Source organism: Canis lupus, chromosome 13, assembly GCF_048164855.1.
Source record: "Canis lupus baileyi chromosome 13, mCanLup2.hap1, whole genome shotgun sequence".
NCBI classification, from domain to species: domain Eukaryota; kingdom Metazoa; phylum Chordata; class Mammalia; order Carnivora; family Canidae; genus Canis; species Canis lupus.
In genome coordinates this window covers 62,610,217-62,627,956 of record NC_132850.1, presented here as the reverse complement: position 1 = coordinate 62,627,956, position 17,740 = coordinate 62,610,217, and the positions used below count along the sequence as shown (strand labels likewise).

Sequence of the window (17,740 nt, the reverse complement as noted above, 5' to 3'; positions counted from 1 at the left end):
AATATACCTTGGACATTTCCTGAAGTTAATAAATACAGATCTACGTAATGATTAATGGCTGCTAGTAATTCCATCTATAATACCATAATTTGCCTTTTGCTGATATTAAGTCATTTTCATTTTTTTTCTTATCAATGATGTTGCAATGAACAAGAATCTCACACATATTTTTTGCAGACTTATGCAACTATTTTTTAAACATAAATTTTTACAAAGAAATTTGAGTCAAACAATAAACACCTTGTAAAAGCTCTTTATTTTAATGTGTACTTTAAAAGCATATCTATATATTTTTTTAATGATTTAAACAAGGTTCAGAGCTAACTGGTACCAGAGAGCATCAAAACATCTAGAAGGATACTGCCCACATACGGGTCTCAGTAGTTTTGTAAATGGTCTTGCTAACATAACTAATAGATGCTTGTAGATTTTTAACATAACAAAGTAATGAGTCCAAATCTCAATCCAACATTTAAAAGTGCACTAGCAATAGTATCTTCTGTGCTAATGCAATGGATCTTCTCTATACTCAAACTCAACTGTGTTACTATTCTAGTCTCTTGACAAGAAGCAAACATACCATTTTAATGTAGTTCAACTGCTTAAAAAGCAATAGCAAGATGACAGTTCTACAAATTACCACCTTATTCTTTTAGCTAGAAGAAAAGAGCTCATTTTGATTTGAAAACAATAAAACATAGGTAGAGGAAAAAATTCAGACTATTCCAATCTTTAGGAAAATAATGAAAGCTCAAAATGCAAATAAATTTCATAACCCAGCAAGGCACATGAACATATTACTGTGGCTTATCTAACCTAATATATACGGGGGTCAAGCACTTATTCTATTTATGGCCCAGATTTGTGGGTTTTATCATGAGACTATCTATAGCCAAGAGATTTTTTTTTTTTACCTCACCAAATACAATTGATTGGATGAGGGGAAAGGTCCTTGCAGTCCTACATACTTAGTCTCCCTTCATAATCACATTAACTTAATTAGAAATATTTTTTAAAATAAAGAGAAATTACGAAGAGCATTTTGAGAGGGATGGAGAGTGCATCGTACAACATCATACAGTAGTATACAGTGAGTTTGAGAATCATGAGGAACTTATTTTGGACTATGGGAATAATGGCATTTTATTTTATTTTTTATTTTTTATTTTATTTTATGGATTTTATTTATTTGAGAAAGAGAGGCAGTGAGTGAGAGAGAGCATGAGCAGGGGTAGGGGGACTGGAGATTGAGGGCCAGAGGGAGAGGGAGAAGCAGACCCCGCACTGAGCAGGGAGCCCCATGCAGAGCTCAATCCCAGGACCCTGGGATCATAACCTGAGCTGAAGGCAGACACTTACTTAACTGACTGAGCCACCCATGTGCCCAAGATAGTGGCATTTTAAAGATGACTAGCATTTCCTGAAAAGACTATTTAGCTATCCTGAATGTACTTTGTTTTTATTTCTCTTCCATGGATCTTCTTTTTAAGCAGTTAGTTCCCTAATCTTGAAAACCTCAGCTTTCTTAAAATTGCTTTCAACAGCACCTGGGTGACTCAGCCGAATAAGCATCTAACTCCTGGTTTTGGCGCAGGTCATGATCTCAGGGTCCTAGAATTGAGCCCCATGTCGGGCTCTGCACTCAGCGGAGAGTCTCCTTGAGGGTTTCTCTCTCTCTCTCTCTCTCTCTCTGCCCCTCCCACTGCTCGTGTTCTCTCTCTAAAATAAAGAAGTCTTTTTAAAAAATTACTTGTTGATGTTGCTATTTTAGCTTCTCCAATTTTAGAAATCATGAACTATATTAAATTAGGGTAAGCTTCAAGCTTCAGATTCAGATAAACAACTAGCTTTTAACCTGGCATAAATATTTACTCAACTAGACTAAATTTCCTGAGAATTGGACCCTACAGGTACATGATATGCACTCACAAATATTTGTGGTAAGAATGAATGAAGTTAAACATCAAATATAGAGGGCTCTTCCTCTAATTTAGTCTCTGTATTATCACAAAAAGTAGCCATTATGCCAGGCGTTCACTATATAGGATTACTACATAAATTTCAGCCTTTAAAGAGCTAATCTATTAGAAAGTCCAAATCAGTAAAAAAAGAATGAACATATACAGCAATACCAGTAAAACTCAGAATACAAATCAGTATAAATTTCATAATCGTAAGATAGACAGATACCTGCATTTCTTCTGCACATGTTCATATCTGCAACCTGTCTCCATGTGTTGGTGGTGGGATCATACACTTCAACGCTTTTTCGTACTAAAGGACCATCATGACCCCCAACAGCATACAATAAATTGTTTAACACACCAACACCTATAAAACACAGAAAAAAAACAAACTATAGTAAAAGCGACAAGGAATTTATGACACACTAGGGTTTATTTGAATGACTTGTAAAAGGAAGTCAATATTAAGGCTTACAATCTAAGAAATGGAAATGAATAGAATTGGCAAATGAGATTCTCAATAAGAACTATTATTCTGAAAAAGGTATGTCCAATAAAATAAAAATACTATGAGGTTGAAACCCAGAAAGGGAAAGTCCTTTAACATAATCCTTTTGAAAACAACTTTCATGGTAAAAGCAAACCAGTATGAAAGCACAAAACTGGTAAGGAATGGACACGAAGAGACTCAATTATTAAGTTCAATAAGGACTAAGCACAAAAATTAAAAGGAATGCCAAACAATATAAATAATTAAGTGATACAAGTGGCCTTTTATATTGCACTTAGGCATTTTACAAAGTGATATTTAAATATATCCACCACTACCTGCATAATTCAAAAAACACTTAACAGTCTCATTAAAATCAGTGTATATATAATATGTTTTCTGGTAATATGAAGAGAAGCCAATGAGTCATTTCACTTGTTTAATTCTTTTCCATCATTTTCGTGCTTCAATTGCTTAAATGAGTTTCCCACATACCGGCTCCACTCCGTCTGGTGCTCATTTCTGCTATATAGGTCCACTCGTTTGTTGTAGCATTATAGCATTCCACTGTGCTAAGACATTGACGTGAAGCTCCATCATACCCCCCTACAGCATAGAGCAAACCTAAACATGGAATCACAAAGGCAAGTTCATAAGAAGCCATCTTTTTACATCATATTTTCATCCACAGCAGCAGTTTCCCTTTTGTTACTGATTTTTATAAACTATGAAGATCTTGCCTAACGGTGATCAGAGGAGCTATCAGACCATATTATGAAGGTCTGCAGGGTGTGTATGAAATTAATTTAACATTTTCATCAATAAATCTGAATGATAAAATAGGAAGTACACTCATTGCGTCCTTGGATAACACTATTTGGTAAGTGAACAACATCGTGGGAAACAGAATTGAGTATGTTGGTAATCTTAGGAAGTCGGGGAAAGATAGTTAAATCAAGACCTAGTAGTACCAGTATATCGTGGAAATATTATTTGGCGATAAAAAGAAATGAGGTAGCAGTGAATGCTCTAACACAGGTGAACCCTGAAAACATTATTTTAAATTAGAGAAGTTAGTCACAAAAGATCACATACCGTATGATTTCATTAATATGAAATGTCCAAAAATGGGAAATTTATATAGAGACAGAAAGTAGAGTAGTGGCTACTGAGGTCTGGGGAGGATGGAGGGGACAGCCAAGGAGAGTAGGGCTGCTTCTTGTTCTAAAATGAATTGTGGGGATCCCTGGGTGGCGCAGCGGTTTGGCGCCTGCCTTTGGCCCAGGGCGCGATCCTGGAGACCCGGGATCGAGTCCCATGTCGGGCTCCCGGTGCATGGAGCCTGCTTCTCCCTCTGCCTGTGTCTCTGCCTCTCTCTCTCTCTCTCTCTCTCTCTCTCTCTCTCTCTGTGACTATCATAAATAAATTAAAAATTAAAAAAAAATAAAATAAAATAAAATGAATTGTGGTGATGGGTGCACACTGAATTGTACACTTTAAATGGGTGAATTGCACGGCATGTAAATTATATCGCCGTAAAGCTGTTTAAAAAGAAAAGTTAGTCAAAGAATTATACCCATAGTGGGGAGGGAGTGAGAACCCACAAATCTGCCAAAGAAATTAAAAAAAAAAACAACCCACACCTTTAAAAAACAATTGTTAATGCCTTTCTTAAGCTCCGTTGGTGGACAAAGCAGTCTATAAATAAGTAACCCATGGATGGTAACCCATCCTCTGAAATGTGAAACAGCTTCTCCAGAAGTAAAATTCTGCACGTGTCATTTGATTTGTTCCCTAAACAATGGTATTAAGATCAGTTAACAGTTTTATATGGGTCATGAAGACAGAGAGAGAGAGAGAAAAGAAAGGGGTGAAGAAGAGGACAGAGGGAGAGGAGGAGGACGGGAGCGGGGGGGAAACGAGGGCTTCACATACATTAGTTTATACAGACCAGCTAATTTTTAAGAAATAAATAAAATCTACAATGACTATTCCTTTCCTTTTTTAGATGATCATTTCCTTGCCCATTTGGGAAACTGATATTCAGAGGATTGGAAGGATCACTCCTACCAATCAAGAGGCTACACGTGCCTGGAAATGTTCACCTGAAACAAGTGTCAGCACCCACCTCCGACAACGCCGACACCCACGCTGCTCCTCCTCGTGTTCATTGGAGCCACGTGAAACCACTCATTAGACTTTATATTATATGCTTCCACGGATGATAAACCTGTAATAAAGCACAGTGCTCTTCATTTCCTCCTCCCAAAGAATGTGAGGTAAGTGTTCTTTTCTGTGTAGTATCAGGGAGAAACACTTCAGGTCTGTTAAATGGGGCTAAAGTAAAAGAGGAAAATGATGGAATGTAAATATATCAATTACATGACAAACAGGATTAGCCTCTTTGCGGCAGGGCTCCCACCCAGCTGGCACTTGCTTTTTAAAAGCGGTAAGAGGAGTGACAGTGACGTGACGCATAAAGAAGCAAAGTTACATACTTGTATTCTCAACACTAGTCAACAGAAGTTTTGATGGAGTTTTTAAACTTATCCTTACAATACCTGTTAAAACACTCAAATGTCTCCTGAATTTTTTTAAAGATTTTATTTATTTATTTGAGAGAGAGAGAGAAAGAGGCAGAGACACAGGGAGAGGGAGAAGCAGGCTCCACGCAGGGAGCCCGACGCAGGACTCGATCTCAGGACTCCAGGATCAGGCCCCGGGCCGAAGGCAGCCGCTCAACCGCTGAGCCACCCAGGGATCCTCTGTCTCCTGAATTTTGTCACAGTTTGTTCCCCAAACGGGACTCTACGTTAATTCTAATGTAAGACAGAAAAGACCAGAAGGAAGTCACCTGTACTGCCATCAAAGCCTCCCACGGCGTATAACAACCCGTTCAATACGGCGGCCCCCAGAGTGCTTCTGCGGTCTCGCATGTTCGCGACGCTGGTCCACTGATCTTTCACAGGGTCATAGGAATCCACGGTGCGGACTCTCAAGGAGCCGTTAAAGCCACCGACAGCAAAAACCAGCCCGGCCATGTAGACCATCCCTGCAAAAGACAGCCAGCAGTTAAGGACGAACATGCAACCTAGAGGCTGTGCTCCGGGGAGGCCACGCTCGTCGGAACGGGAGCTGCGCTTAGAAGAGCACTGACGGAGGGAAGCCCGCGCCGCAGGAACGCCTAACCCCGCGCGTGCTCCTTTCTAAGATGATTAAATCGTTCACCGGTGCGGCCTGCGGTATTCTGTTGACTCTTGGCTCTTTCAGAGACTTCTTGACAGAACTGAGTGTTGAGGCAATATGCACCAACTCCTTAAGCCTGTACACAGCTCCCGTGGCTTTCGGTTTTGGATCTTCTGCTCCTTATGTGTACACTTAATTTGCGTGATATCCTCCTGGTGTATCATGTTAGTGGGCTGCATCAGGGGGCGTGATTCTTCTTACTACAACCTATGAACTGGGAACGGTTTTTACGACTTTTAATGGTTGGAAAACAACCAAAGGAAAAAGAAGATTTTGGGACACATAGAAAACTACCAAAATTCAAATTTCTGCATCCACAAATAACGGAACACAGCCCCACCCGATCGTGGATGTAGTGCCCGTGACTGCTTTCGCACTATGGTGGCACCTGAGTTGGGACGGAGAGCGGACAACCCACAAAGCCTAAAATACTTACTCTCTGGTCCTTGAAGAAGTTTGCAGACCCTGAGCTAGTGAAGAGGTTAGGCAATCCCTGGATGGAGAAGCAAACTGCGAGCCTCTGGGTTTTAATCACCTTTTCACTTTTCCAAGCTTTCTCCTGCGGTTGCCCTGATCTGAGAAGCCCCTCTGATCATCCGCCCTGCTTTCAAGTTTCGAGTCCCAGTGAAAGTTCTACATTCCTCGCACCACCTTAGCCTGGAGGGACTGCCTGTAGCTCCCGAAGCCCCGAGAGCAAATAATAGCTAGACAGTAGATTTGGGGTCAGTAATTCATACGCAGTCTGCATCATTATCATCACTTTAAAGTGTTCAAAGTTTCATCATTCTTAAATTCTGTAGTGCTTATGTCACTGCTCGGCTTGGGGGCAGGTGCTGTGCCTCAGAGTCCTCTGAATCCAGCTGGGAGATCAGGAATCACCAGTCCTAACTGCTGACCAGCTCGATGTTTCATATGATGTCATCAGACGAAGCATGTACCACGACCGCTCACTGTCTCGCCCCCTGGTGCTTTACACCCCAGCTCCCAAAATATGTACGGATATGCAGTCCTTCGTGTGACATGAAGACTGCCCGTGTTGGCAGCTTTCTATCACAGAAAGGAAAGACTTTCCAGTCCCTGGTTCAATGAGGAAATGAATACTCAAGCTACTTCTCGGTAGATCTCAAGTGTCGGAGGAAAGCTGTGGGCAACAGACAATTCAAGTAGGCAGAGAATTAATGAATGGTGAAGAGTAACCCCTGGCCTTCCTGAGTGCCCTGGATGGAGGAAATGTGGTAGATCTCCAGGGAAGGCCTGGGTGGCCAGTGAGCAGTGGACACCGCAGGCGGTATGCTTCAGCAGGAAAATGTCCTATATCCCGAATCACAAGGAACAGTGGGGAATGTTCCCTGTGGAAATTTGGGCCACTGCAATGTTCATTTTCTTTTCTCTACAACAAAACAAAAATCTATCATATCTTAGAGATATGTAGCGTGCTAGGGTAGTTCAGGCGACAAGGAAGAAAACAAAAAATGACTCAAGCTATGAGTCCAAACACTCTGGGTAGAGAGGGGGTGGACTAAAAGAGCCGATACTCCCCAAAGTTACCTGGAAGCACCCAGAAGTTTGAATGATTTTGCCAGAATTCCATAGTTAAAGGGCATCAACTCTAATCTGAAGTGGGTGGGGAGGCATACTGTGCTTTCATGAGGGCACAATGAAGGTCAAGCTTACCCATAAATGGTACACTTCAGAATGGACCCAGTCTAATTACTTATGGTGCAATGAAAAGGAAACTGGATCAGGAATCAGATATGAAGTAAACTAATTATAAATATCATGGAAGGCTCCAACAGTAACAATAAAGATAAAATACCTAAGAATAAACCTGCCAAGAGACATACAGGACCGTATCAAGAAAATGTTAAAAATCTACTGAAGAAAGAACCAAGTCCTATCACCAGTCATGTAACTAGTCCCATCACATCTTATTTTTTTTTAATTTATTTATTTATTTATTTATTTATTTATTTATTTATTTATTTTTTCCATCACATCTTAAATCATAAAGCACGGTAATTATAATGATAATTGCTCTGTGTTGATGCCTAAATAGAATATTTAGAATAAAATCAAGTAGATGTAGAAATTTAGTGTATGATAAAGGCACATTTCAAATGAATGGAAACAGCTGGATTAGCCCATACAGTCTTCAGACAACTGGCTACCATTGAAAAAACAAATTCCACATCTTACTTCTTACATCAAAATAAAGTCTAGATGTGTTTTTTTTTAAGATTTTTAAAATTTATTTACTCATGAGAAACACAGAGAGAGGCAGAGACACAGGCAGAGGGAGAAGCAGGCTCCTTGCAGGGAGCCCGATGCAAGACTCGATCCCAGGACCCTGGGATCACGCTCTGGGCTGAAGGCTGGCACTAAACCACTGAGCCACCCAGGGATCCCCTAGATGTTTCTGATATAAATATAAAAAGTAAAACAAAGTACTAGAAAAATTTATATGTTAAAAATATAATGTTGTTTCAGGGGAGAAACCTAGCAGATACCATCTTAACCAGGTGATTGAGGTTAACATCACCAGAAATAGTCATAATAACCTCCATCTAATCATGAGGAAACATCACGCCCAAAACTGAGAGATGTTCTTCAGAACACCTGACCAAAGAATCAAGGGCATGAGAGACAAGGAAAGACTAAGACGCTCTTGTAAAGAGCTGAGAGACTAAGAATAAATGGCAAATGCAATGGGGGATTCTGAAACAGAGTAAGGACATTAATGAAAAACACTCATAACATATGAAGTCCGTAGTTTAGCTAATAGTAGTTTATCAATACTAACTTCTTAATTTTGATAGCTGTATCATAGGCGTGTAAGGTGTTATTAAAGAATGACTATATCAGAAACCTTTGTAATAACTTTGTAATTCTTTAACTGCAAAACTATTTCAACATAAAAAGTTCAAAAATAATCTTTTAACTTAAAAAATAAGAAACATATGTGTATGTACACACACACACACACACACACACACACACAAATAGCTTTAGAGTAAGACTTTTCTATAGAAGAAACAAATCCTTAAGTCCAAAGGCAAAACTCTGATGTACAGGGACCTCATAAAATGGCAAATATTTTACATGGTGAAAATAACACAAGTAAAATCAAAAGAGAAAAGATTAATACAAATAAATATTCACACCACAAATGATAGACAAAAATGCTTCTTTGCTTACCATGTATCTGTCAAATCAATAAAATAATTTAAAAAATGGCAAAAATCATAAACTAACAATTCAGAAAGACACTGAACCTTCCTCATAATAATATCCAGCAAATTGCTAGCTATGCCACCTCATACTAACTAGAGAACCAGAAAGGTATGTAAAGATGAAGACTGAGTGACTATCCCTAATGATGTCTTGGGGGCATGAATGACACATTGATTTTAATCAAAGCTTTTCTAATAAAGATTCTTCTAATTAATAAGACCTGAACTGGAAGCTCCCAGTGATCCAGCAGCAGAGAAATGACCACAACGCAATCACGCTTACCTGCCCTACATCTCCTGGAAGGTAGTTCTGCTACTTGGTGCCATCGCTCTTCTTTAAAGTCATAGCATTCCACGCTTCGGATAGCCTTTGGTGCTTGGCCCCCAACTACCACCATCAACTGTAAGGGTAGAAATGTAAGCACTTGAATAAACAACTATTGCATATGGAGGGATTTAAAATGTCTTACAAAGACTTTGATGTGGAGAGTGTTAGGATGAAGATGGTAGGGTGAGCTGGGGAAAAACAACCACCTAATCAACACTTAAGAAACATCAACAAACGGGGCACATGTTAGAACTACAATTCTATTATCTAGCACATTTAGTCAAAAATAAGGATTTCAGAAACTGGAATAAGTTTCTGATCCTTCAAGCAAAAGCAGTATTAAAGCCAAAAAACAGCAGGCAGTCAGCACTGGCAAGGCTGCAATATGTCATAGGGCTTGCTATAAACTAGACCCTGGCTTTCATGACCAGGGATTAGGTCTCCACAATCCAGGAGAACAGATAGGAGTGAAATTTATGATAGTGGGTAGGTGAGATGAAAAGGACAGGAAGGTATTAAAAGAAACATGGATAAAGAAAAAAAAAAACTATAGAAAAAGGGAAAGTAACTGAATTAGAGTTCACAAGAGAGCACACATTCCTAGATCTCAAGTAGAGACCTCTTTTGATGCCACACAAATAAACCAACCTAAAGGACAGGTAATGGAGATACTCGAAACCATAATGAATGAATGAATGTACAATAGGCTAGTGCTGAGAATAAACAAGGTCTACAAGTTTCTTCAATTCAACTCAATCCCACAACTATTTACTAAATTCCCATCATCTGTATTTGTCCAGAACTGTGCTAGGTGTCATACACATAAGAAATATAAGACATAGTCTCTACCTCCCAAGAGCTTATAGATCTCACTAAGGAGACAAGACCCATGAAGTAATTCAAGAACAATATACAATTATGTATGACCAAAAAGGTATACGATTAGCATAGACATTAATCGCTAATGCTGATCAGAAAATGGAACGCTGCCATAATTTAGTGAAAGCTTCCTGAAGGGGGTGGAACCTCGAGAGACAGATGGAGTTTAGCTGTCACTGGTTTGTCTTTTACGGAGTACAGAGGGGCACTCTTTGGCAACACTGAAACTACAGCCATCAAACCGGAAGAACATAAAAGTCAATGATACCACGTATGGAAAACTTTAAAGAAAGGCAAGGACCTTGCGGGAAAGATGATGTGATGACAGGAGAAAACAGATGTTCAAAGGAAATAAATCAAAACAAAAGAAGATGGAATGACTCATACATACAGAAAGGGGAGGTTTGCAACCTTGACTGAGCAATGACCTACCTGTACTCAGAACTATAGAAAGAGAGGAGTATGGAGAAGACATGATTCCTGAATCAGAGTAAATCCCAAGTTTCCAAAAAGAAGCCTATTTTAGTGTTTTTTTTTTTTTAACTGGAGAGTAGAAGGAATTTTAATGGTCTTAACAAGAAGACTGAACAGAGACCAATAACATGATTCTTTTCAGATAATGTTGGTGAAAATAAGTAAAAGGAAGAATTAACGAAGAAAATCTGGAATACTCTCCCCCCTACCACCCAAAGGGGAAAGAGGGCAAGATTGTAAAACCACAGGGGTAGGATCAACAGAACGATCAAGCCCGTATCCAGGTGTTTATACATGATAGATCAGCGTTTGAACGTCTAAACACTGCCTGGCAGTTAGGCAATCGTTAACAGAGGCTTGGTTAACATCTCTGAAGATCACTTGAGGAACAAGTCTCTGAAGGGAATACTTTTCAAAAAATCCTTGGGAAACAATACTGATTTATTACATTTCATGAGTCTCAAACTTTGAATTTCATGCTTTCCATGCAGTAGTTCCCTTCCGCACATCAAAATGAGCATGGAAGGGAATGCACTACCGAATACAGAGAACAATGCTATTATCTGTCCTATACTCACCCAAGAACAGTAGAATGGGGTGAGGATTTGGGAATCCGAGAGGAGAGAGACAAAGGATGGATAATGGGATATTTATATGAGATCAAGAGACTGCACTAAAAATCACTGTGCTACTAACCAACAAAAGGGGTGATCATGGCTCTGACGCCCCAGTGATTTGTAAAAGACATGTGATCTCATCTGAAAACACCAAACTAGTTAAGCTAATGTAAAGGAACAGAAAACAGGAACAATTTTTTTTTGTGACATATTTAAGGAAGACAAGGGGTAGGGAGTTAAACAAATTAAAGTAACCATCCTAAAATGTAGATTAAACCTTGTTTTTTCGTTTTCCTCACCTATTAAATATTAGTTAGAAAATGTCTCCTGAAAAATCAAGTTTTATGATTTTCCAATTGGAAATCTCAACAGATAGTGTAAAATATAGAAGAATACATACACGGGAATAATATGATAGCATTTGTTAAAAAACAAAAACAAAAACAAAAACACATTCCAAAGTGAAAAAGAAGCAACAAAGTAGAGTAAGCAAACAAAGCTTCTCATTATGATGTCCAGATCCAAGGATGCCTTACACAACCCAATATTGCTTACTGGAAATGCAAAACTAACATCTGAGGTATAAAAAGAATCATTCATGCAAATCTGTGTGAGTCCACAGAATCAGAGCCTAATATAAAAAGTACTAAGTCACTGTCGTGGCAGAAATATTACTGAGACATTACAAAAGTTTCTTTAGCACTGCTACCACATTTTGTCTGATTTGACTTGTCATTACTATGATAAAATGGATCGTTACTATGAAATATATAACCATGAGAAATTAATCTTTGCTCCATTCTTACCTACCTACTCAGAATTAATCTTGAATATAACCCCTCTAAGATGACACACAGTACTGCTGAAAGAGCATCCAATGCAAGCATTTTTTTCAAAAATATATATAGGTAAATAAATTTTGAGAAGGGATCATGCAAATGCACAGTCAAAGCAACAGTGGAGCTCACTGCCTGCCCCCTGCCATGTCTCCTGCCCCCCTCCCTGGCCACCTGAGAGAGTAGAATGAATGAGAACCTTCACGGATAGTATACCCACCACTAAATAAAAGCTGAAGAATTGAGAAATCCTGAAGTATAGAGTTGGAAGGGCCTCTCCAAAGCCACAACCAGAAAAGCCCAGAAACAATATAACTGAACAGATGAGCACAACTCCAGAAAAAATAAAATACTTGTAGGATTTTACCAAGAACTCTTAAGAAAATTCCAAAAGTGACATGTTTATTCCAGATATTGGAAGAAAGTTAAGTTTTCACTCTAAAGGTCTTTGCAGCATAAAGACAGCAAAGCTAAAGATGTCAGAAGAGGGAATATATAAGAAGAGTACTTTTACAAATATGGAACGTTTAAAAAAGTATTAAAACAAACTAGTTAGAAGGATGCTGAAAAAACTAGCAGAAAAAGAAATGGTAATTTAAATGGGCTAAGGCTATGAACACTTTTTATAAATTTTCTTTTAAAAGAACAAAAACTGACACCAAATAATATGGACAAATATGAAGTGATGTAGACTTAAAAAGATGACTATTTATAAAAGCAGGTAAAAGGGTATTTGGAAATGTAAACATTTATAAAATCAGCAGACCCAGATGGCATGCATACTAAGGTGTTAAGGGAACTAGCTAATGTACTTACTGAGCCACTTACAATTATTTTTGAAAAATCTTGGAGAACTGAGGAGAGATCAGAAAATTTAAAAACGGCAAATACCAATTTTCAAAACAGGGTAGGAAGTGAATGCCTTGTAAATACCTTTTAAGTGATAATAATTCTGAGTAAAAATCTAGAATATTTTGGGAAAAGCATCTGAACCTCTAGGAGACGACAAAATGATGAGTAACACGCAGAGAGATGTTAAAAAAAAAATACCAAATTTGAATCTATTCGATCCTGAATCTCACAGGATGTTACAGGCCAAATTACTTATTTTTGGCTTAGATAATAAACATAATCTTATGGACTGAAATTTTCCACAAATGGACTATGTCAGTGAGTGGGTATTTCTAGCAAGGTCACCAGGAAGAGTGCTGAGGTCCATTCTAAATTAAAATATTTACTAATCATCTAGAAAAAGGAGTAAATAGCATACTCGCAAAATACACAGTTGGGTCTAAATTGAGAACTGGTATTAACACTGGGCAGAACAGAAAAACAATACCAATATAGATTTGAAGCAATTAAAAATGTACACTCCAAAAATAAAACTTGAAAAAAAAAACACTAAGTAAAAGCATTAAGTGAAAGAATTTAAAAGACAAAATTTAATGGAAAGGACAGAGTGGCAACCAAAGATGACGTAAGAAAACAATGGATAACAGATTAATTCTTATTTCTTAATCCATCATTGCCCCACACGCATACAAGAGCTAAAAACACATACATAAATAAAAGCATTATATTATGGATCATTCTGATTAGACCATATACAAAATGATGCATAACGCGCTGGTCTTCTGGTACCGGGAAGATGGAAAAAGAGCACAAGAAATTGCAAACGGAGATGGAAATGTGGGGTTATTCTGTAAGGAAAATGAAATCAGTAAAACATCAATGGCTTCAACTAAAAAGATAAAAGTAGAGTATGAACTTTCACACAAGGGCAATGGGAATGCTGGCAATCTGGGACGACAGAGGGGAGAGCTACCCTGACCTGACTACCAATGATGTGTGCGTCAACTGTCTCGCAGTATACAACAGGGGACAGGACGGAAGTGAGCCAAATGAGCTGTTGGCCAACCTTAGCCCAACAGGTAATTCTGTGAAAACACTCGGTTTTCAATTATTGTCTAAACACACAGCTTACAGAGAAATCTTTCTCTGTAACCTACTCAGATTTTCCTTTCTACTAGAACTAAAGCTAATAGGACCCAGAAAGGACAAAAATCAGTTGCTTTCTGTTCCAGAACAGTGACAACATGCAGTTTATAAAGGTTAAATGAACCGAGCAACCCCCCCGCCCCTTGCCACACACAGGCCCAATAGAGAAGTTGAATTATATACACTACAATGAATTCTCAGGCACATGGAAATTCAGATGAGTAAAAATATCAACAGCCTCTCTATGGGCCTTTCAGATGAAGTAATAACAAGTGTGAACAATAGATCCTACTTTGGGAAGGTTCATGGGTGTCCTCAGTCGGGTCCGGACACTCTTCATTAATATACGCTGCTCCGTTGGCAGCAAATGATACTTCATAGCTTCAATGAGGTAATCTTTGCAAGCACTGCTGTTCTTGACCAATGCTTCCTCTTCAACCCTCTGCAGGGAGAAATAAGACATACCCCATGACAGGGACAACTATTTCATGATAAAACTGGCAAAGAAACAGAAGTAAAGAAGAGGGGAAAAACAAAACAAAAATCATCCGGTCTGGCTCAGTCGTTTTCCTTACAAAGGAAAGCTTATAAATATCACTAAAAGAAAAATAAATGAAGCCAAAAAAAAAAAAAAGCTCAAATATCTGGTCTGCAAAGAAAAATATATGTAAGTAATCAAGAGAAGAGCTGCAATCAAAATTATATACCTTAACATCAGCAAGAGAATAATCTTTAGATAATACTATATTCACCTATTTCTCTCTCTCTCTCTCTCTCTCTCTCTCTCTCTTTCTGGTATATTCACCTATTTCTTATCTTAAAATATCAAGCCAAAGAGTAAGAAAAAAAATTTAGATAATGAGTCCTTCAGGTGGAATAGGCAATACTAATAAATTAAAGTCACTTTTCAAACGCAAAAAGGCAAATAAAATATCCAGGAGAGGGATTCAAAGTACTTTATAACATGCCTACACCACAAATAAATCTTGTCCCTGCTATTCCCGACCTCAAATGCAGGACAGGTTTTTTTGTTCATTTTCTTAACAGCGGAGTGCCAATGATTATGCAGATCACAACAAATAATGAGGCTTCAAGAAATCCTAAAATGCTCAGATTGAATCTCTTAATAAAGAACGTTTCCTTGGGATGCCTGGGTGGCTCAGTGGTTGAGCATCTGCCTTCGGCTCAGGTCATGGTGCTGGGGTCCCGGGATCGAGTCCTGCGTTGAGCTCCCCGCAGGGAGCCTACTTCTCCCTCTGCCTGTGTCTCTGCCTCTCTCAATAGATAAAATCTTTATTTTTTTTATTTTTTTTATTTTAGATAAAATCTTTAAAAATAAAATGTTTCCTTAAATAGTTTCAATTATAAGAATGTTGAAATGTTCCTGGCAGGATGCTAATAATAAAAAAATAAATTCAAAATTGTTCACAGACTGCTAAAATCCATTTATTTCTACTTACTTCAAATAACCTGGTTTCCCTTAGATTAGAAATAAAGACAGAAACCAAATGCATGTAACAGTAAAACTATGAAGTAGAATTAAATAGTATTTGGGTCAAATGTCAAAATTCCATTTCTGCAGGGCAATCAGAAGACGCTATCAACAGGAAAGCAAAGATGATGCAGAGCAGGGACACAGAGTCACAGGTGCATTTATTTATGTGTAAGCGACCATAAGTACTGCCTACAGAAGCTCTAGAATTTGCTTGCCCACATCAAACATAGGGGGAAGCAAATTTCTAAGAAAGAGGAGTGGCCAAAGAAGGAGCAGCTGCCAAGGACCACAGGTGCCTCTAAGGTCCTCCGTCCCGTGCCCTGGGCATCTCATTCCGTAGGTCTCACCACTGTCATGCTGTCAGCCCAGTGACAAAGTGCTACGGGATTCACAGGTTTTGCATATGCTTTTACCTGAACTAAATATTCCCGAGGAAGCAAAGGTAACCGCACGTGTTCCATCAGCCGAGCCATAAATTCTTGCCTTACATCCTTGTCATGGTTTACCCAAGCTATTACTGCTTCAAATACCTTGCAGAAAATATGGGGAAAAGAAAAATAAGTAATGAGTTATGTACCAAGGCATCTGAATGAAGGATGATGAGATTACATTTTCTACACAATTCTTGCTAAGACATCCAAGTTTAATACACGGCTCAAGTTTTCCAAAATCCTGACCCGTGCTGTACTTAAAAAGCTATTCAGTCCATTTCTTTCTTTTAATTTGGTATTTAGTAAAGTATTTTTTTTCCCAGCTTGGCTGAAATATAATTGACAGATAACACTGTGTAAGTTTAAGGTGCTCATTTGATATATTTATATATTGCAAAATGATGACCATCATAGCTTTAGCTAATACCTTCGTCACGTCACATAATTACCGCTTCTTTTCCGTGGTGAGAATATTTAAGATCTACTCTCTTAGCCACTTTCACGTATATAATACAGTTTTGTTAAATATAATCACCGTACTGTACATTCCCCAGAACTTACTCTTTAGAAGTCTGTAGCCTTTCACCAACATCTCCCCTCTTCTTCCATCCTGAACCCCATGTAACCACCACTGTACTCTGTTTCTAGGAGTTCAGTTTAGATTCCACATATAAGTGATCTCATACAGCCCTGGTCTTTCCCGGACTTATTTCACTTAGCATAATGCCTTCAAGGCACACCTATGTTGTCACAAATGGCAGTTATTTTCTCTTTTTTCATGGTTGAATAATATTCCTGTGTATATATGTGTGTGTATCGTATTTCTGTTATCCATTCATCCACTGATGGGACACTAGGTTGCTCTAAATCGTGGCTATTCACAATAGCCACGATTTAGAAATCTTGATTTAGAAATCAAAGATTTAGAAATCTTTGAATTGGTTTATTGTGAATGCTGCAATAAACCAATGCACATGGGAGCGCAGACGTCTCTTCAAGAATATATCCAGAAGTGGAACTGCTGGATCATATGGTAGTTCTATTTTTAATTTAGCAAGTACCTTCAGCACTTTTATGTATTAAGTATTCTTCATTTGGTATTTTACTAAGCATTTCACCAAATATATTATCTAATCTCCTTGAATTTAAGTGGTAGCTGTGATAATCTGACAATACATGATCTAATTCACTGTTGATAACCTTCCTAAGGTGGTTCTGCTTACCAAGATTTAAATCTCAAGTCTCTTTGGAATAAAGGGCCCAAAATAATAAAGCAAAGTGATACTGTTGAATGAATATCACATACCCTCATAAACAACTATTTTAGGCTTTTTCTTTAGGTTTAAAAAGAAATGTTAGCCATACACTTCTAAATTAAGTGTCTGCAGAAAAAATTAGTTAATTACTTAATTGTCTGCAGAATAGATGAACTCTCTTTTCTCACAATGAAATATATTAAATCTACTATTTTTGAATAGTAGATTAAAAACAAAATAAAATAAAAACAAAATAAAATAAAAACAAAAAAAATAAGGGCATTACAACTTAACAACATACACCTATGAAAACGTTAATGAGCTAATATGAAGACAGTACGTGACTATATAATTTCCTTCCAGACTGATGAATACATAATCCAGTAATTTTTAAAGGCTTGTGGAAAGTGCCTGATAATAGGTAGTTGGATTATTAGGAACAAAAAAATATTTCTGTTGATGCTGGGATAGAGCATGAAAGTAAAAAAATCTACAT

At 38.0% G+C, this 17,740-nt stretch overlaps 1 protein-coding gene and 1 long non-coding RNA gene across 7 annotated transcripts in view; one reads left to right on the top strand and one right to left on the bottom strand.

The window, feature by feature from the left end:
- KLHL2 (kelch like family member 2) overlaps nt 1-17,740 on the bottom strand; it is a 97,498-nt gene that overhangs the window by 3,368 nt on the left and 76,390 nt on the right. Inside the window, exons 7-13 of the mRNA XM_072773835.1 lie at nt 15,971-16,087; nt 14,355-14,504; nt 9,214-9,331; nt 5,309-5,506; nt 4,583-4,684; nt 2,950-3,078; nt 2,191-2,331 (exon numbers count right to left, since the gene is read on the bottom strand). Of these exons, the coding sequence (XP_072629936.1) occupies nt 2,191-2,331; nt 2,950-3,078; nt 4,583-4,684; nt 5,309-5,506; nt 9,214-9,331; nt 14,355-14,504; nt 15,971-16,087 (955 nt within the window). The remainder of the gene's footprint in view (nt 1-2,190; nt 2,332-2,949; nt 3,079-4,582; nt 4,685-5,308; nt 5,507-9,213; nt 9,332-14,354; nt 14,505-15,970; nt 16,088-17,740) is intronic.
- Nucleotides 1-17,740, top strand: part of LOC140603191 (uncharacterized) — a 45,495-nt gene that overhangs the window by 6,917 nt on the left and 20,838 nt on the right. For 3 of the 6 annotated variants that reach the window (XR_012006252.1, XR_012006247.1, XR_012006249.1), the window contains exon 3: nt 4,463-4,733. This is a non-coding gene — a long non-coding RNA (uncharacterized lncRNA). Of the gene's footprint in view, nt 1-4,462; nt 4,734-8,187; nt 8,588-14,510; nt 14,697-15,644; nt 16,312-17,740 lie in introns of those variants that run through there. The other 3 variants (XR_012006246.1, XR_012006248.1, XR_012006250.1) reach the window with 3 other exon arrangements.